Source organism: Trichoplusia ni, chromosome 12, assembly GCF_003590095.1.
Source record: "Trichoplusia ni isolate ovarian cell line Hi5 chromosome 12, tn1, whole genome shotgun sequence".
In the NCBI taxonomy this organism is placed as follows: Eukaryota; Metazoa; Arthropoda; class Insecta; order Lepidoptera; family Noctuidae; genus Trichoplusia; species Trichoplusia ni.
In genome coordinates this window covers 12,369,742-12,395,317 of record NC_039489.1, presented here as the reverse complement: position 1 = coordinate 12,395,317, position 25,576 = coordinate 12,369,742, and the positions used below count along the sequence as shown (strand labels likewise).

The following is a 25,576-nucleotide window of genomic DNA, read 5'->3' as shown; positions in this document are numbered from 1 at the left end:
TGCTGTACCGCAAAGACTGAATTAATGTTCAAGTAGTGTCAATCTAGTACACAGCCGAGCATTGACCCACTTGCTTCTTACGACAAAACGGGAACGCTTGTCGATTAGGTGTACACTGTACAATGTTGGCCGAGGGAATAGGCGGGCTATATTATATCTTTGTTTACATCCATGCCTGAATATCCATTGCATGCTGAATATACTAAGCGGATTTACCTGAAGGTATACTGTTTTGTTTTGAGCGTTTTAGTGAACTAAAGGCAAAGGAAAATGTTGCATTATGATGGACATCAGAACAAAATCGGAGATCAAAAAGTTTTAGTTAAAGTCGTAGGTATTAAAATAATGATTATAATATTGTTTCACATCCTAAAATTCTACATAAATCGCTCAGTTTTAAATTGAACTTCTTCATGCTGATATCATCACGGCCTTTAAAAGGCATAACTCATTCGGAATGACAAATAGATACATACAGCACTCAATCAGCTGAAAGTTTAGTCGATGCAAGCTTGTAGTATATGGAAAACCTCCACATGTAGGCATTACTCACGCAATTCTAAGAACCTTTGATGAATGACTGAACAACCAAGAATAGTGTTTCCCACTATAAAACAATCAAACTCAGTTCATAATTACTCTTTAACAATTTGCGATTAACATGCACCTAATTGTTTTGGCATAAAGCTGATAATCGCGTAAATTAAACTTTGTCTGGTGTTATGGCGTGTCATGGTGTAATTAAGGAGTGTATCACATGCAGAGGGATCGTTTAGTTTAATCTGGTTAACGCCCTTGACAAGGTCTGGTATATTTGTTTTGGGTTATGTTTCAAAGTGCTAATCAGATTTCGTAGACTAATGGATTTTAGTTGGTAATACTTTCATTAGGAAAAATGATTTCAAATTGATATCTATCTCAGAAAGAGTATCAATGTCACAAAATTAATAGAATATCATCGTCAGGTATTCAACATGTCGACGCAAGCCCATCAAAATGACACATCATATTTTTAGACATAAAATCTAGTCTAGACTTAATTAGAATCCGCTGGACACTGAACACGGTATAGGCATGTGACCTAAATAATCTAAGTCTAGAAAATGTCAGAGTGGAAGCGAACTAAAATAAACTAAACACGCTTTATTGTAAACTAACATGAAAGTGTTTACGTGAATTTTATTTAGTTTTCGGGGTAAAATTAAGTACTGACTACCTAATTCTGTGAATCTAGATTTTAGCCTGAGTTAAGTACTTTCAAATAATGGGTAACAGTTTACCATCTAGTTACATGTTATGAGGAATTATTATGGCTGGAATTTGAAAACGAATTAATATTTAATTTTGGTCTACTTAAGCTTCATATTAAATCTAAAGCTGTGTTGTCCTAACTTAAAAAGGACAGCAGTCAAAAAACAATTATGTCAACGCAACTAAACTGCTGAATGATTCTGCATTCGTTTAACACAAGATGAAAGTAAAAGAGCCAAGTGTTAACAGATGGTTCAATTTCACGCACAATTTGCAAGATGTGTAATTTTGTTATGGCTGGGATCAAAAATGATTGATGGCAGTATTAAGATACTTAAATTTAATGAAGAATGAGAGAGCTCTGAAGGAAATAAACTGGTATTAAAAAAAAAAATAGTATTCACAAGACTTGAAACAACACCACAGACACAATTGTGTGACCAATAATTTTCTTCACTTAAGGCCATATTCAATATCTTATCCATCGAAAGATTTAGCTACTAGAGCTAAAAATGTTCATTTTGTATGCAGTTATGTTGTAATTGAATCTCTAGTCTGCGTACAGTAGTCAGTGTACAATATTTGAAGTCTAAAAGACATTATTTATGATAAATTGAAAAGCGCCCCGACACATCTGGTAAAGTAATAAACTTAAATAGCAACAGACTTGCAATTAAGTGAATGACTCCTCATATAGACCAGCAAATAAATGCGAAACGGGAAAAAACGAATTTATCTGTACTATACCAGTGAAGAACCACCGATCAATTTATTTAGACATTTATTTTAAGGTCCAGGTGTATAGTCAATGGTCATATTTATTGAGACACCTGCGTGGGCCTGTTCTCTTATCAATTAACAAACAAGTTTTAAGTTTATAAAAATAAATGCTCGCCTTGTGAGTCATGGAACCTCGGGCCGAGACGAGTTTGTTTTTGATGTTCATATTTGTTCTCATTAGCATTTTTGCCGGCAGAGCAGACCTATTATCTAACTTATATATATCCTGGGACAACTCACACACGGTTATCTGATCCCAAGCGTTATGGTTACCAGACAACTGATAAACTTACTTATATATTTCTAAATACATACATATTATAGATAAATTACACCCAGACACCAGAACAAATGATCATGCTCATCACAGAACATTTGTCCTGGGCGGGAATCGAACCCACGACCTCTGGTATAGCAGACAGGGTTACTAACCACTAGACCAACAGGCCCGTCAACTACTTGCGAAGTAGTCGCGATATAGAAGTTATGGCAACTTCGGGGAGTATTATATTCAGCAGGTAACGGTTAGCTAAGGTGATAGCATCCTATGATACATTCCTCGTTCATGAATAGAATTTCTATGACGCCACTTTATAAAGGGAAACGCTAAAGGAAATTGGTTTCCTTCGGGATGTTTACTAGTCAATGTTCATATCTTTCTTGTTTGAGATCCGCTATGCAAGCTAGGGAAAATGACATTCCTATTCATATTTCAAAGCAAGATGCATTTATATTACTCAGACAATCGTAAAATGTTTCAAGATAGATATGGCTAGGAGCTAAAGGCGTTTGTCAAAAATGATGGTCTGAAATCGAGCAAACGGATAATGAACACGGTTAAACAATGTTCTTATAAATCTCCGCTAAACGAGTATGTTTAAACAACAAACAAGAATTCTAATTGTAAACGACTTGAACAACATTCTTGGACTTCTACGCATGCGTAGAATTTATTATGAGCACGATGATTTCATAAATGTTAAGTATTCGTACATCTCGTAAACAAATAGGACAAACTATTTCGACTATCATCGTTCTATATCTATGATTTAAGATTTTTCTAACAAGCTTAAAAGAAAAATCAGATTCCTTGCCATATGTACGAAGCGGCAAGCATCTATTGCAATCATAATCATATTTTGTTTTTACACGCCGTGTTCATTTTAAATGCAGAAACGGCAGACGCTCAACCTCTACAGGTCAAATAAATATTTATCTTAAGTACTACAACAAAACATTTAGCTACAATGTCGATTTATCTTCTCTAAGTTACCACAAGAAATCTTTTAGCATCTTTGATGAGAACAAAATTGTCCTTAACGACTAGGGATTACTGTAGCTAGGGGGACCTCTACCAACACGTCTTACAGTAGAATAATTTCAGTTGTGGAAGCGAGAGAGTGTTCTATGAGGCGTAAAGCGGCATCTCTTTTCTACAGCTGCAATAGTTTTACTTAAAGAGGTGGTAATAGGCCGTCTGAAACAGAGGTCAAGGTCATTGTTCTAAGTCTAGACACTTTGTATAATAAACAGTGAAAAATACAATGGGCCGGATTTGACAATAAATCACGAAACGTTTTCATCATTAACTTTAAAATATGGCATCATTAATTCAATTCGAATGAGAGTTCATGGTTTGTTTCACATAATGTTTGCTTATGGAATCTCGAAAGGAATCTTGAGTATTCGAGTCTGTATCTAATGTAATAATAGCAATGGGTTTGTACAGCACTGCCCGTAATTCTAAAACGAATTCTTTGATACTATTTTTACTTCTGCCAATAGTGATGTTGAATACCTACGATCAGCCATACGATCTTAATTAATGAACATATAGAATTCTTTGGCCACAAAGAATGTAGTATACAGTATGGATTAAGCTGTAGGGAAAAGTGATAACAATTTGTATGGACAATTGAAAAGAATATGCTATATAAAATAGGCGGGAGTCATTGAGCTATAATGAAATGATTTATGAATCACTCAGGGGTAGGGCCGTCTAGAATCGTGCACCCAGACACCCCGAGTTTATTGACATTCACCGTAGTGTAACCTTGAAGGTATGTAATATTTATACGTTTAGGTGTATCACGAACTTATTTTGAGCTAGGGATGGGATGAGGGTGCAATGAACCCATGATCCTCTTCAGACTGCCTAAAAAATGGGTGTAACGTTTTGAGTATTCATCTGTGTTAGAGATTTACTTTCCCTTTCATGACTTCTGAATGTCTAAATCGATTTTAATAAGGTATTGTTACAATCCTTGCAAGACACTAAATAACAAAGGTTACATAAATCATACAAAAATGCGGTCTTTTTCAAGATTCTCAAAGAAAAGGCCAGAATATGTCAACAAAACATTGACATTAACGATGACCGATTGAACGAAAGATTGAATCAACCCTTGTGTGGGCGGCTACTATATCGATACATTATATTATACATAGCTATCTAGTTAGCATCATATTAATAAAGCAACAAGTTGCATCAAGAGTATCGGGACTCAGCACAATATTTATTTATTCAAGTATGTTATAAAATTATCATAAAAATGTAACTCAGTGAGAACCGGTGTTTGTTTTCGTTTTGTTGTGTTTCGCGCTCATTAATAAGTTAGTAAACTCAAACTCTTGGGAGTTTTGTTTGCTCATTTTTGTTCATTTGATGTTTGGAAAAATTCTACAATTTGTTTTGGTGTAGCTGTGGCTGTAGCTAATGGAAATAAACAAGTTTCCCCAAAAAAGTATGCCTAAGAATGACGTCTTATACTAATTTTGTAAAATTATCTCATAGAAAAAGTTGATAAAAATTTTGTGCGGGAAACTATTTTCCTTATTTGAGTAATATCTGAATTTCTCGTGTACAGTGCATTATACGTAAAAAATATGACAAATATGATTACGTTGTGTTATTTTTATTTGGAAACATACACTACAATAATCAAGGTTAGAAGATAAGTCGATTAAAACAAACTAAGTATAATCTTAACCTACACAAAAACAATTAATATCAGTTGATAGATTATCAACTCCTTCCTGCATTTAATCAGTCGTATCACTTGTATACGTGTTGTGGCAACGCGAGGCACTACGGGAAGCAATATGTAGCGTCACCCGATAGCTGTCAAATAGCTGTCAATGGTTCGATACCGTACGTAACGTACACGACGTACGCGAGCCAAACTCGAGACAATTATGTTTACGACACGCTCTTGTTTACAGGTGTATTGGCTTATGTAATTATACTAGATGCTGTATGCAGTATTATAATAAGTGTGGAATGAACTATTTGTTGATACGGAGTTTATTGCTGGAGGATTCGGAGTTGTCTAGAAGGCGAAGGTTCTAGTAATTCACAAATATATGTTGCAATTATGACAAAATTGGGGGAGGCCTTTACCTAGCTGTGGGAATAAGTCAAGGCTAGGAAACTCTTAGCGAACTTCATAATAGAACAGCCACCAATAATAGTTAATAAATATACCACTATCTTTTGCAATGTAAGTATCTGAATTTGCCACGGGGAGAAAACAAACAACAAAATATAATCGTTGCTCATTTGTTTTTCTGCCTAACTTTTTTACGACTCAGCCAGTTTTTGAAGGTTTCCAGCTCGTTTTTGTGAAGCTCTGTACCACGAGCTATGTACTAAGACATAAATATTGGAAAACAGTTCCGATACTTCGACTGTAGGTCAAGAAGCAGCATAGCATGGCTACGTTCCAAATACCTAAGCATTTCAATGACTCAACTTCCATATTTTGTTCGGAAACTATTTTAATGGACTTTTTTATTTTATAAAGAAATTGCTTTAATGTTGAGTATCTTTGCCCTGATCTAAAAAGACGAGTATCACTTTAAAAAGAGGTTTACGTGAAGGAACATTAAGGCTTTCAAATTGTATTCTCTAGCTTTTCAACAAAAATTATGAAAATAAGCAAGAAGAAAAATTGCATTACGCTACACACAACACCTTAACTGATCGGACAGATTTTTTTATACACCCTGTAGATAGGTACGTTAGGTAGATACTATCATCAAAACAGGTATGACGTTGCAATTTCTGTTTGTTACGTTCTACGACGTTTAGGTATAGAAATTATCATTATTACCTATTTGCAGAAATTCAGTCTTATTAATTACATTTAACTGATAATTGTTTATTAGGTCAGTTCGTGGAAAATTTTAAGTTTGTATTGTTTTTTTTTAATTGCGTTACGGTTTTTAGAAAATTGTAAGAATGTGACTGGCAAAATTTAATCTGCACATTAATTATAACGTGTTGGGTGTGGTTGTATTTGTGAATCTAAAAATAGAAATGAAATGAAGTCCAATAGTCCATTCATCAGCTGATGTTAGTTTTGTATGGCGAAGACAATTTCTTCAAAAAGTAGTTCAAAAGATTCTTACAAGCGTTGTTTAAAATATTCACCAGCATGTCAGTTACACCATGTAAATTATATGTATTAAAAATCTCAGCAAACATGTTAATTTGGTTAAAGTTCTAGAAACGTATAAATCATGCTGCTCATGCACCTAAGACGTTAATATGGATCTAAACAACTTTGTCTTGACTAGCATCTAGCTTCTATATTCACTAATTTAAAAGGCCTTTACTTTTCTAGCACTCTGCGTTTTGCATAACAATTAAAAACAATTAGTACAAAAAATACAACAGACACATTAGTAAAAATTAGGAAAAAACAAACATAAAATTTCAAATAAAAAAAACTGCTTACAGTGATTCAAAAAAGTTCATCTGATCTATGGGGTTGGTACTGGTTGATAGGGAAAAATAAAACAAAATCAATTAGTGCACCAAAAATAAAAACAAAAAGGAAAGAAATAAAAAAATGGGTAAAATTCTTGTTATTTACTGGAGTTCTGTAGTAATTCGTGTATTACCCGACACCTGTGAGAAATCGAAAGAAGCAAAGCAAAAAAAAATAGTAGCTTAAATTATTAACAAGAGATCATTTGATCACAATTGGGAAAAACAAAAATTCAATTCATACGGGTACTAGTATACATGTGTACTCGTGTAGCCAATCCTAAACGTCCTACCAATATTATGTAAACACAATTGGTTATTGATCATTGTTTATTAAAAACAATAAAGACAATGGTTGTGCTAACAACTGAATCACTGAGGCCATCCAAAATAAAGTCATATGCAAGCAACTTCAATTATTATTAACTTAATAACAATGATCAACAAACAGAATAAAATTCTTCTATCTGTGTTGCATGGTGTAACGTGGTATGTAACGTGTACACTTTATGTCAGAATCTTGCCTCTGTATGACAGGGAGGCATAGTGTGAATTGGTAGATTTCCACCATTCATGTATCTGTACTGCAACATGACTTGCAACTTGTTGTGCAACGTACCTGCGCGCGGCCCAGAAAAATCCAGCCGAGTCTACCGGCTCTAGTAGTCGAGGTGTGGACGAGCCGAATGCGAACGCCGGCCGGGGAGCGGAGCGAGCTGCTCGCTGCCGCTCCAACCGTTCCGTCCGATCGCGTTCTCGTTGCAGCAACGCCTCGCGGCGCGATATTGATGCCTCCCATATCGCGCGCTTGCGTTCTTCAACCTGGAACAATCGAAATTATTTTTTTAAATAACCAAACATTAATCTTCAGTATCCATAAAAAAAAAATACTCTGAACGTGAGAAAAGAAGATACTGAAATATATCGACTAGGAAGTGAGACGTCCTTGAGGACGCTGAACAATGTATAACTACTGTTAATTCAAACGATTCATACTAAACCTAATGGAAAATAACAAAAACTTATCAATTGGACGTGGGCTGTAGACGGTGTTACACAATTAAATCAAATCAAATTTATGCAAAGAAATTTCTACCATCATCACTTGTTAGATCATTGACCTCCATCTTACTCTATAATTATTAGCACGGCATGCTATCGCTCAACTACTTAAGTAACATAAGCTGTATAAAAGACATTGTAAACGTCGGTATCTTTTGGAAAAGTACACAAAATTATCAAGGTGCCTTGAATTAGACATTGGGAAGGAGTGGCTGAGATAAACATTCAATAAATGCATTTAATAAAGTTTAATCGAACGATAAATTTGTAGGTATCTGTGTATTTCCCAAGGTACATAGGGGAGAGTAAATTTAATGCTCTAGGGTAATACAGGAAAAGGTCGCTTTGCTGAAACTCGCTGAACTAAATTCTAGGCAAATGAGGTCGGAGTAAGCTCTACATATTGCATAGCTTACGTCTTTTAGCTTGCAATTGCGTCTAGTTTCGTACTACCATTTGATAGTCAATTTCCAGTTTAACGATGATGATAAATTAAAAGCAAAAATAATAAAGCACGAACAAATTTAATATTGTTATCATCCTACATATTTGCCAGTACGTTAAAGTGTTCAGAATCAGTTTAAAAAGAAATACCAGAGAGTTTCTTACTAATCGATGCTCTTAAAACAAATGAAACGATGGAAGAATAGGTCCCAACAGAATAATTGAAACTCCATCCAATGAGCAAAGGCCATTTACTTGATGAGTCTAACTCAACTAACAAATTAAAATAATTGTTACTATCATGATTCCCCCTACTACCCAATAAGTCAGCATTAGCTGTGACCGCATGAATCGTTTTGGGCCTCTATGCAGGTCGATTATCCGCATCGGGGTTGCGATCAGGCGTCTTACAATAAACCCCATTAAATATAACGTGACCATTTTTAAAGAATCAGAATTCATAAATTTTAATGAAAGTAAAACATTTGTAATGGTATGAATACGTAAAAGTGAAAAGTTTATGAGTGATGAAATTCGTGAAGTCAAAAAAAAATTGAAGGATTGTTTCTTGAGTCGTTGGCGACAGACCTTTGTTTTGAAGTTATTTCTTTATTCCAAAAGAAGCCCTTATTTGTAACATTAAGAAAATCTAAAAGAATAATGAAGCAGTAATGTTGAATGGCAACTTTGTCATTTATTGTTTCGTTTTACAAAAATTTACGCATGAATAACCATCGCTACCTAAACTCAGCAGCATAAAAAAGCTTTGAACATACCGATGTATTTGGCCAAGTTTAATTACTTTCAGTAGCAGCTTAAACTGCGCTATGCCTCGTTGAAAAACATACGCATTGCGTCAACTTTGAAAGTCTGGACTTAAATGGGATATGGCTGCTTTTTGTAGGTACTTTTAGTACGTAAGTGTACGTGCTTAGCTTTAAGAGGTAATTGTATGTGATGCGACTTCTGTAATAATATTACGTTATTTAATTCCAAAGTTGAGGTATGGATAACATTTCCAACAGACACATGAACAGTTTTATCTGATTGTTTTGAATTATCACAGCCTTAAACCAATAATAAATTATTACAGAAGTGAATCATACGACAAAAACCGTCCAAGGGCTTGATAAGGAAGTACCGGTGGTAAGCCGATACCTCCGTTCTGCTTGACCGGACGCGTTCGCTGATCCAGCAACATCGGTCGCCATGCCAAACAATATAAGACTATAAACACACCTTAGACTAGTCTACACAGACATAAATAATATAAATACGTCCATCTATAAAGCTCTTGTCATAGATTCGAATGACAATCTTTAAACAAGCATATTTTATAGTCATACCAAGAGAACATATGACTAACGTTATCACACACCTGATGACGTCAAAAGTAATAAACGAAACTAAGATAATGATTAGCAGTCATCAACGAAAAATACGTAGATTAGCTGTATACAAATAACAAGAATTGTTTAAGCCCGAATATTGGCACATAAATGAATGAACGATGATAGCCAAACAAGTTATACAGGAATGTATGTGTCACACATACGATACTGACGACTCTTGCTTAAGGTGAAAAGGAGTGTGCTCTTGACATACCGACTTAAAAGAATATTAAGTAGTAACTTTTAGAGAGATCCTCAACGGATGCCCCATCATAACTGGGAACCGCTCAAAACCTAAAGTTTCTGATTATTAGACCATTTTGAGAAACAAAACATGTACCTTGTAACATAATGTAGAAGGCTTGTATAACGTATAAGATAGATCGACGTCAGACAACGTTATTAACACACAGGTGAATGATCCCATCTCAGAGTACAATTCCTTATTCGCGAAAGATTAATAGCGGAGGATGAGTTGACCTCGGCCCTATTCTGAGCACGACAAAGGCTGCCACGACCATAAGGCATATTAGGCACAAGTATTTCTTAAACGATGTCTACATGATATTAGGATTTAGAACAACAGGAAGTATGCATCATTGGCCGTTCGGATCGCTTGGCACGACGATATTACGCGACGTAATGACATGCAAAATATTCGCGAAATGTTTGGAGAATTTCACATGTTCCGAACTGGATATGGTTAACGGAAACGTTCGTGAGAGAAATGAAACAATGCGACGAAAAATATTTGAATATAATAAGCCAACATGCAATATATGGGACTGGAATGTTCAACAATACGTTTCTGCTGATTCTTCTTATTGTATGCAGTATGTTTTAACACAAGTTATTTAAAACGTTAGGTTAGCCATATCTACAAATTATTTCTTATACAATTTTATTATCTCATAGTAACCAGCAACAAAAAACAGCAGAAGCTGGCTATTAAGACATTAATATCTATGAATATTTGGTTTATCAGAAAAATACATCATTTCTTCGGTTCAAAATTATAAAAAAAAAACATGTAACCACCGAGTAAAATAAGGTAAATAAGTTTGGAGGGTAAATGGAGACGAATTTTGTAAAGGGACATATAAAAACAGCCCTCTTATAAATTATAAAACGTCGCAACGTCGTAGTAGTCTATTATTTTTTCCGAAAAATTTAAACCAGTTACTAAATCGGTTTCTATTTACCCTGTCAGTCTTCTTCAGCCCGTTTACGGTACTAGAAATTTACATTAAACAAAATAATATTATTAAAAGGAAATTTCGTCTACCTCGTTGCTCGCTTTATTACTCATCTTCCAAAATATCACATTGATTAGCATAAACGAACCAAGGTCACTGTCCAAAACGTGTTCGTCACTTTACACTTCAATCACTGCTCTGCACACCGTCCTAATCTGAATATTATCGATCAATATCTATTAATAAATTTTGGGAGAATTTTCTATTAAAATTGCTTCAATATAAAACAAAAGATTGGTGTAAATTCAATAGCGATTCAAAACTATTGAGTATTTATAAACATGCGTTTGTTGATAACATTTCTTATAAGCATCATCTTACGGCAAAGATCGTTATTTCTATGAAAGGATTGAAGCACTCAGGCGAAGAGATGCAGGAAGTCCGACTACCATTTGATCTTCATTGAAAAATGCTCCGAGATCCGCTGCGCTTGCGCTAAGAAATTCAATAAAACTTGTACCGTATATTTTTAGATCAAACTGTTTGTGTTGATTTAATTTGGTTTTTATGAGTTCCGAAAGATTTATCTTTGAAGGAATTAATTGCTAAATAGCATTTAAACCTATTCGAAGAATTTGTTGAAACAAGTTTTCTCATTTAACTAGGCTATATCACAATTTTATCATTTTACACGATAAGCGCGACAATAAGGAAATTTTGCTCAATAAACCAATCATAACAACATCAGCAATGTTCTTCAATTCTAAACCAAAGATATTCGAAACCAAACTATAAAATAACCGTTACATAAAAATCTCGATCTAAAGCCGACACAGCAAGCCTAATCCCAGATAAACAGACAACAATGACGAAAGCAAACGCCGTCTAAAATCAGAGGCAACCGCGTAAAATCAACAAAAGATTGACTACACGCTAGCACAGCATACCGGGAATCAGACGTTTTGTGCGATACGTAATATACATACCAGGCAAAGCTCACTAGGGTGAACGACTGCGATAGAGGCGAAGACTAGGCTGGACTCAAGAACACTAGGCTTTTAGAAAATGTTGCCTTTAGAAAGGTCGTAGTTTTCGCTTTTTAAGCGCCCTTTAGGTCATTTTGTTTCTTTGCGGAGAAAAAGTTGAGGAAAAAATCCATTTCGAGAAATACTTCGGAATTTTTATCGGAGAGTAATCATTTATCAATCCCCAAATAATATTTAGCTCCAGAATGGTGGTTTGCTCCTATAGAAATTTATTTGTTTCGTTGGCCAGGCGTACAAGGCTTACTTTGCCCGTGTTCAACTCATAACTTATTGGATTATCAGATGCGTTTCGTGCCAACTTCTATGGAACGTAGCATCTAAATAACTTCCTATCTCTTCCTTCAGTTCGGCCTGTGACGTAAGATAACTTCCAGTGAATCTAGAATCTGTGCCGCATTTCGTTGTACATTTATTACCAGGCCAGAATGCTATACGTCCTTGCACGCTCATTATTCATCGCGGTCATTAATCACATCGGATATTCTGCTAACTTCATTCATTTGTTTCAGTTTATCTTAGTTGCAGTTCAAATAATCTTTAGTTTCGAAGGTTTCGTCACCTTTTATTTTGATTGAACATGAACATTTATTACGTTTCAAAAAAAATCCGTTAAACACTTTACGTAATGAATTTTGTGATTTTAGGCAAGAATAGACAGAACATTTCTGTCTCACATTACTAATCCCGGCATTTGTAGAAGGTTCCCCTTTCCATCTCAATTTTTTGAAACCTTATTTTCTTCACGACGAAGTGAAATTCCGATCCATATAAAATCTTTTTTAAAATTGAACGTTGCTGTGAATTTCTGCGGCGTCCTTGAAACACTTTCTTTTATCTCCTGCCGAAATAATCTAATCTTTTGCGTTGGATCAATACAAATAGATGTTGCTTTGTGAAATGGCGGTTGCACTGTTGCAACGAAAGTAGGTTTTATCAATATTTGTTTAAGAATACGCAAACATTTTAGCTTTCAAAGAACATTATATGGCAAACATAAAGCTAACATCACATGCACTTTTATTTTCATTTGTGGTCTTTTTACAAGGAAATAAATGGACGTATTCTATACTTATCAGAAATTTAAGCTTTGTTTGGTACGGCCAGACTTGGCACAAAAATCAGTAGTCTACAAAAATATTTGTTTGGTGCGAGCATCGATAATGGGAAAAGGGGTTGGTAATTCGATCTTCCGGTTCTCTTCACTTAAAAGCACTTTAAGTTGTTTATTTAATTATTTATGTTATCACAAGCTGTGCCGTTTACTATCTTATTTCATCACCGGTAGTAAAATTGTATTGACTTTGAAATATGTACCGATACACTCAAGAGCCAACATACATAAATCCTACCCTATCACCAATAAAATCAATATTGGAAGTATCGAACAATATTCGCGTACTTCCAACTTCAAATTTCCGCGTAGTGAGAAACTTTGGTATAAACCAACAATAGAGACATTGCTACAGCTTCTGCGGTATTTTATATCGTCATTGTATCGACGTAGTCAATCGGAAAGCCGGCTTAGCGGCTCAGACGTGCCACTTTAAAGCTGCCGGCCGCAGTCCGGTCACTTGTCGACTAACGAGGATATTTAAATGTTGTACAATAGTCAATTTGTGTTGGATCGAGCTTGACATTCTGACCTTTGTCCCCTTTGTATCGAATACAGTTTTTAGATTCGTCTTTTAGAATATACTCTTTTCTAACGGTGTAACCGTTTTTAACTAGTTTACTGTAAAATGATTTGATTTCGCTTTTCTAAATTCGGTTTCTTTTCTTTTACAAATTACCATCTATACATTTTAGTTATTTGGTTAATACGTTAAGTTTTCTTCTCTAAATATTGTCTCGCTAATTATCGTCAAAATCAAAAACTCACCCAAAACACAATTCCAAAGATCTCCATAATCGACTCACAAACGTCACTTCGACCGAAATGTCCTTATTTAAAACTACTAAAACAATTCAAGTAATTTGAATAACAATTACACACCACTAATTTCAGAATTAGCATTACAAAAACAGCGTCACAGTGAGACAGTGTCAGTTCTGAATGATGCAACAAATTCTATAGGTACAATGTTATTTTCGATATTTGCAAGGGATACTAAATTTTGAAATAAGATGTGGAATAGTGTCCCGCCTACGTCCGACTAGTCCGTTATTCGAGAAATCCTGAAGGAAGTGACTTCGTTATTTTTGTCTACTCCTTGACGCATGGCGTAGAGTTAATTTTAAATATTTTTTGATGCGCGCCGGGTGTATTTTTGTTTGGATGTAACCTATGAATGCTTACTTTAAGTAGTTTTCAGTAAATTCGACGCTTTATTTAGAGTTTATTGTTTAAATGTGTACGGTAGGCGACGTGTGGGGTCGTGGCGATAATAAATTGTATGGTTTGGAAGATAATCTTGAATACTGTAAATGAGTGAAATGTGTATGCAAAAACAGCTCATAAAATTGTTAAACAGCGAGTTTAATGAACAGAAAAACCGTACCTGAAATGAGTACTGATAACAAAAGGTATAAATAAATTTGTATGTGAATAACTTAATACGAAACATCCGTTTGTTAAGAGGTGTCTTTGGAAAACCACTAGACTGATGAGAGAAAAAAAAGTAATAGAGACAATGGAAGATCATAAGGTCAAGTGTTCATATTAAATGAACACTGATTTAGTGAGCTACTAACACCGCTGTGACTTAGAAGCGGTTTTTTTTGTGTGAATAGTTGAACATACAATAAATCTTTAAATGTCTTCGTCTACTGTTCGTTAGACATCATGGGAACACTTTCCACAAATTCTCTTCAAATTGGAATGCATCAAAAATGGTACCTTACAAAAACTAAACATATTTTTTCGTTAAAAAACACGGTACTGCTTAATCTAGAAAAAAACGATAAAACTTAATTGATAAATAAGAAAGTATGAAGACATATGACAATTACATAGAAAATACGAACTTTCTGATACTTTCATACGCGCGTTCTAGTTAAACACTCATACGATTCGCAAGAGTATTTATTATAACTACTGAATTTCCTAACGTAATGGATGGGGAACATAAATAAACTCTAAAACATAAACAATGTAATGTGCAAATTTTTAAAGTTTAAAAGTATGGGTGTTAATAACTGTGTCCTGAATTTTCTTCTGTTGCACGTATAGCTAAAGTTGTTCCATTTTCGATATTGCATCGATAGATTGGAACAAATCCCAAATCATCATGAATAAAATAGATTAATGTATCTTTGAGCATATTAAAATTACACGTAACAATTATATCCTGCAAACAAATTCCCATAGGCACTTACTACTTTGTCATCATTATCATAAAATTGTCTGTATGTATTTGTCTACTTACTCATAAATCACCAAAAAAAAAATTGGACAGCAGTACGTTTCGCAGTGTACCTGCGCACGAGCATAGTACTCAACTCGCGCGAGTTAGCGCATGACCTCATTGACAATAGGCCAGCATTATGTAACGCTGACCTGGTCACCTGATGTACCATTGTGAGTCGAGATAAATGTGTCGAGATCGATGCGATACGTTCATGTGTAGTGGGAAAAAACGTTAATAGGTTGGGAAGTCAAAAAACTACGTACCAAACATTTGTACGCATTTTTGTGAAGGTTGTTGTTTTATTTCAATGCGTGTGCAATGTTCAAATAATATCTACGTATAAGCCACATATGAGAGGTACGTACCTAAAGTTTGGTATAATGACAAATGACTACACTTCCTTTAGGGACAGAAACATAGAATGACGGATTTTTATGCGATTCGTCCCAGTAGCATTTTCTTGAGATTATCAATCATGAGACCACGATCGAAAATAATCTTCAACACCTCCGCCATCCTCCTTTAGCAAATTCAGTTTCTAAACCTCAAAAAAAAAATATGTGCCCACATTGGCAGTACAGAATAAGTAAGAAACTTTCTTAGTTCAAGATCTTCGCAAAATAACTTCATGTTATAAAAACATATACCAACTGCCATCATAATCAACTAACTATAATAAAAAGAGATAGTTATCGAGACAAAATAACACAGTCGATAAACAGACGATATGAATGTTTGATAACAACACCATGCTGAAGCCATTAACATTTCAAACGATTATAATTGCATTAATGCAAAATTGTATTGGAATGATGGTAAACAGTATGGTGAAGTGGAACTTGTAAGTGTTATTGGAAAGATACTAGTAAACTATGTACTAGTAAACTGCTTATAATGGGACGTTTTGCAGTAGGACAGTTAAAGGCTGGCATTATTATCATATGTCGCTATCACGCTATTTGATGTTCTTGTAATGCGCAATCTTTATTGTTGTGAATTGCAACTAGCAACGACTAAAATCTTATCAAAGAAATTTGTTCCGGTCAAACAAATGACGTATGGTACTTATGTTACTTGTGCATATTCAATAAAACAGATAAACCAACAAATGGCCCATTCCCATCCCGTCATACATCCAGCAAGGTCTGAACATCTCGAACCAATTCCATTAACATTCACATAGTAACAGCGTTACGGAAATTTCCACACGCTTTGATCCTGACCGAGTCACCCCCCTCTCACCACATTCCTCGCACCTGTACCGCTCGCAATAAAACCATAATATGTTATTAATCAAACGTCTCTCGTCCATGTTAAAACAATCAGCGGCGTGCGTGGGAATGCGTGACGTCATCTAAGCAAGGACGTGTTATGTAAGGATGACGTAGTGGGCAGGTAAGTTGAGCGTTCACTGTACAAAACGGATCTCACGATTGTAAAGGAAATATGCACTTTTTAAGATCTGAAATTGTTGTGTTACATTCTTTAAAGTATTATCAAGGTTTTATCTTAGAAAAAATCTCCTTGAGGTTATTTAAATTACATCAGTTAAAGAAAGATAAGGATTTGTGGTAGGATTTGGAGGATCACTGTGCCCGCAGTGTCATAATATACATTCAGTCTTCCATAAAAAAGTGAAGCTATGTACAAGTTAAAACAGGCAATTGCAAATATTAACGCTGAATGTTAGTAATCTTAATAGTACTTGACCTAACTTCAATGTAACACGAATGTCTTAAAATAATTCACTAATCAAAGTTAGCCTACATAAATATACACTTCAAGTAGTTCTTAAATAGAACATCAAGCCCTACTCAGAGTAAAAGTAGCTAATCGAGCCGCACCAGCGGTTAGAACTATGCTAATTGGCATGCGTAATAAAGGTCTAAGGCGGTCTACACATCGTAGAGCGCGAACAAATACGTAACTAGATACTAAAGTGGAGGAAGAGATTATAGAAAAACAAAAAAGAAATCTTTCACTATCAAAATGCCTTAAGAAATAGCAAAAGTAGAGAGTGAGAGTTAATGATATTTGAAGTAGACGATAACCGCAATGATAAAAAAGAATTGCTGAAAGCAGTTGACGTCAGTAACCGACCACGGACCAATCCAAAACCCATCCAATTGTTGGTCGAATACCAGTATACCATAGCCACAACGGTTAAGAAACGTATTAAAACAAACTACACGATATAAACTGCAAGCTATGAGTTAGATAATCGCATGTAATAACGTGCAATGGACTAACAGCAGGAGAACCACAGTTCAACTGCCGAGCGCGTACCAAGCCTTATTAATTACAGTGCAGAGCAACCGCAATCGATATTGCGAAGCCAGTGTTAATATGTGAAGAGAAAGATGTATGAATAGCCATATTGGGCTTAAGATTAATAATCTGAGTAAATTTATTTTCACCGGTGAAAGCTTTGGGAAAAGTATCGTCCTTATTCGAAGCTTGTGAGATAACTGGTAATATGGAGTTGTGGGTAAGGTTGATAATTATATATTTTATAATAAACAAGCATTCGATTTTGTTTTGAATGATAGGGAAATTTTTTAACCTCATTATCTTGTACGGAGATGAAATATTTTAGGATAGATCATGTTCTGAAACATACAGAATTAAATTACGCAAATTCCTAGTTAGTGATGATTCTACAATTAACCGTTTCGCTATGAGCCCAATGATACGGTTCCTATCCTATATATTTTAATGGACATTTGGCACTAGACCGACTATTAATCAGTCTACAAGTCCATTGAACTCTACAGCTCCGCAGATAAGATCATAAACAAACTAATATTAAGTTCAGTTGTTGGTTAAAACACTTGCAGTTCCTACATCCAGGTCAGACGAGATAGCGTTTAAATAGCAATGCTCTCACCACTTGTTCCCTAGATATTACATCACTAACTATTTAACTGAAAATAGCCCAATGGCTAGGGCTTTGACATTCTGACCCCGATGAACTAATGTGGTCAGATAGATGTCAGCAAATCCAGAAGAAAGAAAATGCAAGTTTATCTGATACCCACAATTGAAAGAACTAAATACAAAAACTTTTTTACTTGGAAGATTGTTGCAAGCATTTTTAACTGATTGTAACGTCTTATAGAAAGAAGAAAATAAGGCGCTGTGTAAGACAAGATTAAGTAAAACTGATAAAGAACCTGACACTTTATTATACGTTGTACAAAAGAAATATTTGCTCAAACGAAGGTTATTCGAGAAAGCCTGAAATTTATTTTGGCATTATACCAGCCATATATTTTATCTTCGTTCTCACATATTTTGGTCATACCGTGGCACTTGGCACATTTATCAGAATCTAAGTAAAAGAACATCTATCAGAGTTATGCTAGGTCAAAACTTTTAAATACCTTCACACAAAAAAATGATATCACTTTTAACGTATTCTTCTTTATGTGGAATATTGTACGTTACGGTTATAACTCCGTATAACTGACACAACTCAGTTTCTAACCCATGACTCGAAATAATTTTTGGAAAATCCTAAATTTTCTAAGGTTTTTCAGAATAGGAGCGGTATCTTTGAAAGAACGGTTATATAAACCTTTATTAAAATGAGAACAAACATCACTAACAGATGCTGCAGTTGGACGCTGACTTGCAAATAAAACCAAACCAAATGAAACTGCACCGTTATGAAAGTAGACTAAGCACTTCGTCCGAATATTTGATGCAAAATGAAAAACATGATTAAATCAGTCGATGTATGTGAGGCTACACGCTAAGAAGTTAAAAAAGAGGTTAAGATTATTGATACAACTGACACAAATTTAACATGTATTAGAGAACATCAACACATCGACTTTGGCAAAAAAGAGATTTATGGACACATTCTTCCAAACCATGGAAGAGAACGAGAACCGGTTGCATTCGGCCTTGATCCTAACCCTGACATTAATTAAGATATAAAATCATTAAGATACACTAGTAATGATAGTGAAGCAGACAGCATACAAAACGAACGCACACGATGCATACGTAATCGTGTTATATAAACCTTGAACTCATGAGCAAGTGAACCGCGTTTAATGCGATGCGAGAATAGAACATCGAAAAGCATTTACGTAAATATATTTAGCTTACATACTTGATTTCCTTAAATTATTCATATAGAATTGGATTGTATGAGTATGGATGTGGTATTATATTTCCAACAGTGTCAATAACAAAACTCAATAATTTGATCTGTGAGTATTTTCTGAAGATTTCTTTCATTGATCCCTGAGGCATATATTCATGTCTTAAATAGAAAAAGGTTTAAGGGGACCGAATTTGTTACAATTTGCCTTTAGCAAGTTGTTAAGTTTGGTTGATGTGCGTTCTCTGAATCTTTATCACCCACTTTACGATTCCTCTCTGGACGTTATCAGCATGGTAACAATCATGTTCAACAAACAATAACAAAACATCGTAAACTTTGTTTTCTAAGTTAATTTCTAATTTTCACTGTAATATGTTAGCGTAACCATTATTTTGCTCGCACAGTGAAAGTGTAAAAACCCGGGTTCAACTACCACTTGCAGTACGTGATTTGTAAAAATCGTAAAATACATGTTTTTGCGATTCACCTCAGTTTCTATTTACTTTAGTTTTGGTAAGCAATCGTGCGATGTGAAATTGTTTGTCGATGCTGTTGAATTAGTACTTGTTGTAGAAAAGAGCATTGTCATTACTTCAGATAAATAACTTTTTTGATTTATTGTTTCGCAATTCGCATCTCAAAGTCTCGCGAATATTTGTGGTAAGTGTTTTTGTCCGCTGAAGCCGTGACGGCGAAAAGTGTTTGCAAAAGTTTAATTAAAAATAGAACCAATTTCTTTTTCGTTTCTCTTTGAAAAAAGTTTCTCTGTTTAAAAGGAAAGCGAATTCAGTTACAGACTCGACGAAAAGGTCTACTATTATTTCATTAATCAAGATAAACTCGTGACTAATAAATCTGTTTTAAACTAATTAGCATGAGAATCAGTGCAAAAAATCTTAATTAAAACGGCTTACGCAAATTTACAAGATGTTTTAGAATTTTAGATCGAGATTAGGAAGCTACTTAATACGTTATGGATGTGCTATCGTCTCTGTTTAGCCAAAGTAAAAGTTAAATATTTAACAGAGACTTGGATAAGTGAGAATATTGTTAAGGAACGTAAATCTATAATTATTATTACGGGCAATACGAGAAAGTTCGAGTTTTTTTTACGTTGTAGGGTCAAACTAAACTAAACTACAAACTAAACCGATTTCGGAAATTATTTTAGAAATTTCCTTTCTTTCAATTGACGGACGGGCATGGGTCATAATCGGGAAGCCTGATTTCCTAGCACAAATGATATGGTTTCATGTACATACCTGTACACGCCTTTCATCATCCTTAGCGCGTTGCTCAGCCTGTCTCCGGCGGCGGTCCTCGTCCCTCTTCTCGCGCTGCGCCTGCGCCGCGGCTGCGTGTGCGCGCAACTCGTCCAGGCGTTTCCTTTGTTCTGCCTCGCGACGCTCGCGGCTAATCTCGCTCGGTCTAGGGCTTCTTGAGACGCTGTAAAAGATAAATTTTGGTTAGGAAAAACCGTAGTAGTACACAGTGTGTCAGATTAAGATTTACGAAAAATATGTGATACTTTGAATCTAGCGGACAGAAGATACGCCAAGGAGAAAGTCAACGATGGTCCATTAGCTAAAAATAAGTCACATGAATAGGGAATCGAAAATTTATGATTAACAAAAGGAAGAATGAATTACTCCAGAGAGTAAAGAAAATATACAACGGAAAATGATGAAAAATTCTTTAAGTATAGGATACATAACCGAATATAGTTCGCGACTATTCGAAATTATAGTCGTATACAAACAACGATCAAAATAACACAATGCTGCCATTAAAGTTATTGCTCAAATGCAATGTCTCTGTTTTCTTTACATTATTTTAATAGAAGCCCGCTTGACAAAAACGCTACAAGGGCAGCTGAAAATGTACCGCTCATTTATGAAACTTTCACTAAAATATTTTAAGACAGTGCGGCATTATTTCAGAGCCTAAAAGCAGTAAAGCTAGAACAAAAAACGTCGGACTTTTCAGCGGCTTTTACAAAGTCCTTTAATTTAAAGATTTTACGCACTCTCAATTCCATTAGTCAAAATACAGCTTTAAATTGCGCTTCACAGAAAATAAAACTCGAATTCTATTTAATAGTTGCCTTGGGGTATTATCGGATTTGCAGACTGAAGACGTGAATATTACATAGAATATACCGAAACGACAAATATCCCCGAGCTGAAGCCGTTAGGGAATCGATTGTTAGCCCCTGAGGTATCAACTCGTCGGAATCCAATTGGAAGGTTTAAATCTTGATGGATCGTCAGGTTTTAAGATCAAGAATAAACAAAATCATTCTAATCTTATAACAATTCTATTGGTTCGAAAATATGGTTTATTAAAGGCCTTATAAGACAAACAACATTGATGATAAACCAACAGAGAACCTCTTGAATAATTACTTCAGAACCTAACTTGCCCAACAACGTTCAAGTGCTGTTTTTTTTCCTTATCAAAACTAATACGAGTATCAGAGTATACAAACTTGAAAAGTACGAGTATTCTCGAATGGGGATTAACGGATCTCTGACCTGTTTCAGTTTCAATTTCATTTCGTTTCAAGCTTTATCCTTCCCTAAATCTATCTTGATCTGATCAAGAGACTATACCAATTATATCATAACAAGGACTATGTTAATAGACCAGTTGGTAAAATTTTCTTTCACCACGAGAGAACACCGTTTTTGAATACTAGGTATTTCTATTTTTGTGTACACCTACCCAACAAAAGTTAGTTTTAATTTAGAGCTACTTTCAAGTCGGCTTACTACGAAACAATGTTAGTGTTGACAAGGGAACCGAGACTAGATTTTATCAACACTAGATTTTATGATCGGTTATGAAACAGATTGTACAACGGAGTCCAATACATAGTCGTAAATATATATCCATTGTTGTGGGGTTGTAACGTTGTGTATCGCTAATATCCCTGTCAGATTATGTAACAGTATATTTTAATGTTACGTAAGTAATGTGAACATAAGTGTGTTTGGCAGGCGAGACAAATTCAAGAGCATCGGTCACTCAATGAGGTGGCTATAAAAAGTTATTATTGTTGTTAGTATTTTCTTTCTCTTCATTGGTCCAGATAGCATTATCTCTATTACATATTATTCCAATGAGTGTATAATGCATTATCGGATTTTACTGAAATGTTATCATCTATATTTATGCCGGTTTAAATCTTGGCCTTGGTTCTTGTATTCATCCTTATTTTCTTACTTCCAGTGCTTACACATATCACACATCTTTATCGGTTCTTATAAACAACCCTTGTCAATTTATACAACGACAAGACCAGTTTAATCATTCCGATATATACCGAGTAATAAAATCAACTTCGATAATATTTTGCAATTCACAATTACGAATTCAGTTGCTAATGCACTGCAATGCCATTTGTAGAACATTGAATTTTATTACTCCAACATTCGTCACCTAAACAGCGCAGATCCCTTTCTCCAAGATGTAGAATTGTAGACAATTGGATGCAGTCCATTTCTATAGACCACATTTATAGCCCGTTAAGTATGGTCCATGAGTACGCGCCTATTGGAGCCGACTCAGAGAAAGTTGCTCAACTTACACGTGATTATAGTTTAACATATGAATACGGTACAATTGTTTTAAGTATAACATCATTACTAATGCAATAATATCTAATATGCGTGCTAGCGTAAGTCATTTCTCTAAAATACACGCAGAGTACAGAATTAACGGAATTTCAGCTTCAAATAATAATTTTAAAGATGTAGTCTTATTAGATAAAAGTTTAAAAATGTCAAGATATGTTTGTATATCATCCATATTCCATTATATAACAGAAATTGACCTCAAGTAAATCAAATCAATAAAAAATCAACGCACTTCAGAAACTTGAGAACAGTTACATGACGTAACACTATCTACAGAAAAGACAGCTTGCTAGCGTGCGACTAACACATGCGTAAACGTCTAGACTAAACGATAGCGAAGAGGCCGTTTATACCTCAGACATCAATCGGCACGACATGGTATCGATGTTATACAGCTACAGCGTTATAACTGAACAACAAGAAACTGATAATGTTCAAGATGTGGAAAGTACAACGATAGATAAACAAACAAATGAAAAAGTAACTTAGGACGGTAGGATACTTTTTTTTAAAACGATGATGGATGGAATGAGATGGAAAAACGGACAAACTTCATAAGGCTGAGCTGCAGTACATGACCCAAATGAAAATTTCAAATTGATTAATGAAAATATTTCGGGTTTTAGGAATCTTATAGAAGTCGTTTCGCCATCACATCAAACAAAACCACCAACATAAACCAATACAGCACTATCTGAATTACCCATTTCCTCCACTTAACATCACCATCGTGGGAGTATAACGCAATGATTCTATTTCACTTCACTGATTACGGAAATTAATTATTTGCAGAAATATTTGATGTCGTTAACATTTTCCCTGAGTTTATGGCATCACCATCAAGTAAGTGGTGAATAGTTTTTACGTCTCGCGTTTCTATTGGGCCATAATCACTTACTTTTTTACTTAAATGCTTTTGATCACTTGGTGTTGAGAGCAGGTTAATGCTCATTTCCTCTATCTGTCGTCGGCTCATTACAGGCTTGTTCTGATTTTGAATCTAAGCTTTTTACTTTATAGTACTCATGACTGTGTATTTCAGAACCATTAGTAAGTTCACCATAAAGCATTCAATCGGCTTAACTCTAAACTTAGGTAGAAAGTTAGAAGAAAAATCTATTACCGAATAGCTTTAAAGTCGACTTAACAGCAGACAAATCCTTAGCGAAGAAAACTTTATTTTATAGCCAGTAATTTTCTATTTCGTACGAATCGTTTCGAACTTCAATAAAAGCGGGGTAAACTAGTCAACTTCAACGAAACGGCTCTATAAATTAAGTTACCAAGTTCTTAAATTAAGATACACTATCTGAAAACGACAGTTGAGTTACGATCGTAGCTCGCAAAGCTAGTGAAAATCTGTATCATTAGGAGAAATAGCCATACTTGATGAGTATCTGAATAAAAAAAAACATGTGGAGATGTATATTTGAATAAACAAAAGAAGCAAACAATATCGTGATTTTATTAGGATATTATGATTTCGCCTAGAACGCTTTTGGTGACACTAAACGACCCGTCATAGCTGGGGAAAGGCTAGCCAAAAAATAAGTAGACAACGTTGCACGTTTTCCTAAAACAGCTGACGTTTTATTGACTACTAAAACAACCCATTTCTTCGTCCCCAAATTCAAGCAGTTTATCGATCCAATATTTATTGACTACACAAATTACATAACTATTGATATTCGGCCCGCTGACATGTACAACTGTAACACATACCAAAACCCTTAAACGAGCTGACTTGGCCTAATTAATACGAAATGCGTACTAGCACGTAGGCGACGTCACGCGAACAAATGTAAACTGATCAATAATCTTGTGAATGGATGTTTGAATCAATTCAATGCAGAATCAATAGAGTTAGTAAATACTGCGGCGTCAGCGATGTGGAATTCAATGTCTGGACTAGGTTCGGCCCGGTATGTGGCCGCAGTCGGAATCTGGCAGAGATTAGAACCGTTTTCAGCTATAAGGAACTTGAAGCGGTTGAATATATGTACAGCTGATGTAGCGCAAATACTTGAATAAATGGTATCTTTCTATCTACCTATTTCCGCAGTCCCTTAAACATATCTTATGCGATTATCTCAACGCAGATAGTCCATAAATATATCTGATTAAATATTGATTAATAATTTATATTTTAGGCAGAGAACTTGGTTACATTCTATTTTGACATTGACTGTGACGCGTTCAGCTTAAGTTGTGAATAATAACGTCATCAGCCAACCATCCGTTTAAGTTCTTGTTACAGAAAAAACTGAGGTTCAGACAAGCGATGTAAATGAACACTAGAGAGTCTTAGGGAAAGAAAGCTATAAAAATTACCAAACCGTTGAAACTTAGCTCCGAGAAACAGGCAGTACTTCAAACTTACAGTAAAGGACACTTTAGAAAACACTCCACACACCAGAATACTGTGTTTCCAACAATACTTAATATATTTATCAAACATCACGAATAGCGCACTAAAAGTTCCGTATGCGTGATGCTAAATAATAAAGCAAAAGCAATGAGTAATATTATATAAAAA

The 25,576-nt window shown here is 35.0% G+C and overlaps 1 protein-coding gene across 1 annotated transcript in view; it reads right to left on the bottom strand.

Moving 5' to 3' along the window:
* Positions 1 to 23,769, bottom strand: part of LOC113499605 (uncharacterized abhydrolase domain-containing protein DDB_G0269086-like) — a 49,978-nt gene extending 26,209 nt beyond the window's left edge. The window contains exons 1-4 of the mRNA XM_026880121.1: positions 23,744 to 23,769; positions 20,665 to 20,848; positions 7,422 to 7,624; positions 6,771 to 6,809 (exon numbers count right to left, since the gene is read on the bottom strand). Of these exons, the coding sequence (XP_026735922.1) occupies positions 6,771 to 6,809; positions 7,422 to 7,624; positions 20,665 to 20,848; positions 23,744 to 23,769 (452 nt within the window). The remainder of the gene's footprint in view (positions 1 to 6,770; positions 6,810 to 7,421; positions 7,625 to 20,664; positions 20,849 to 23,743) is intronic.
* Positions 23,770 to 25,576: the final 1,807 nt, after the last annotated feature.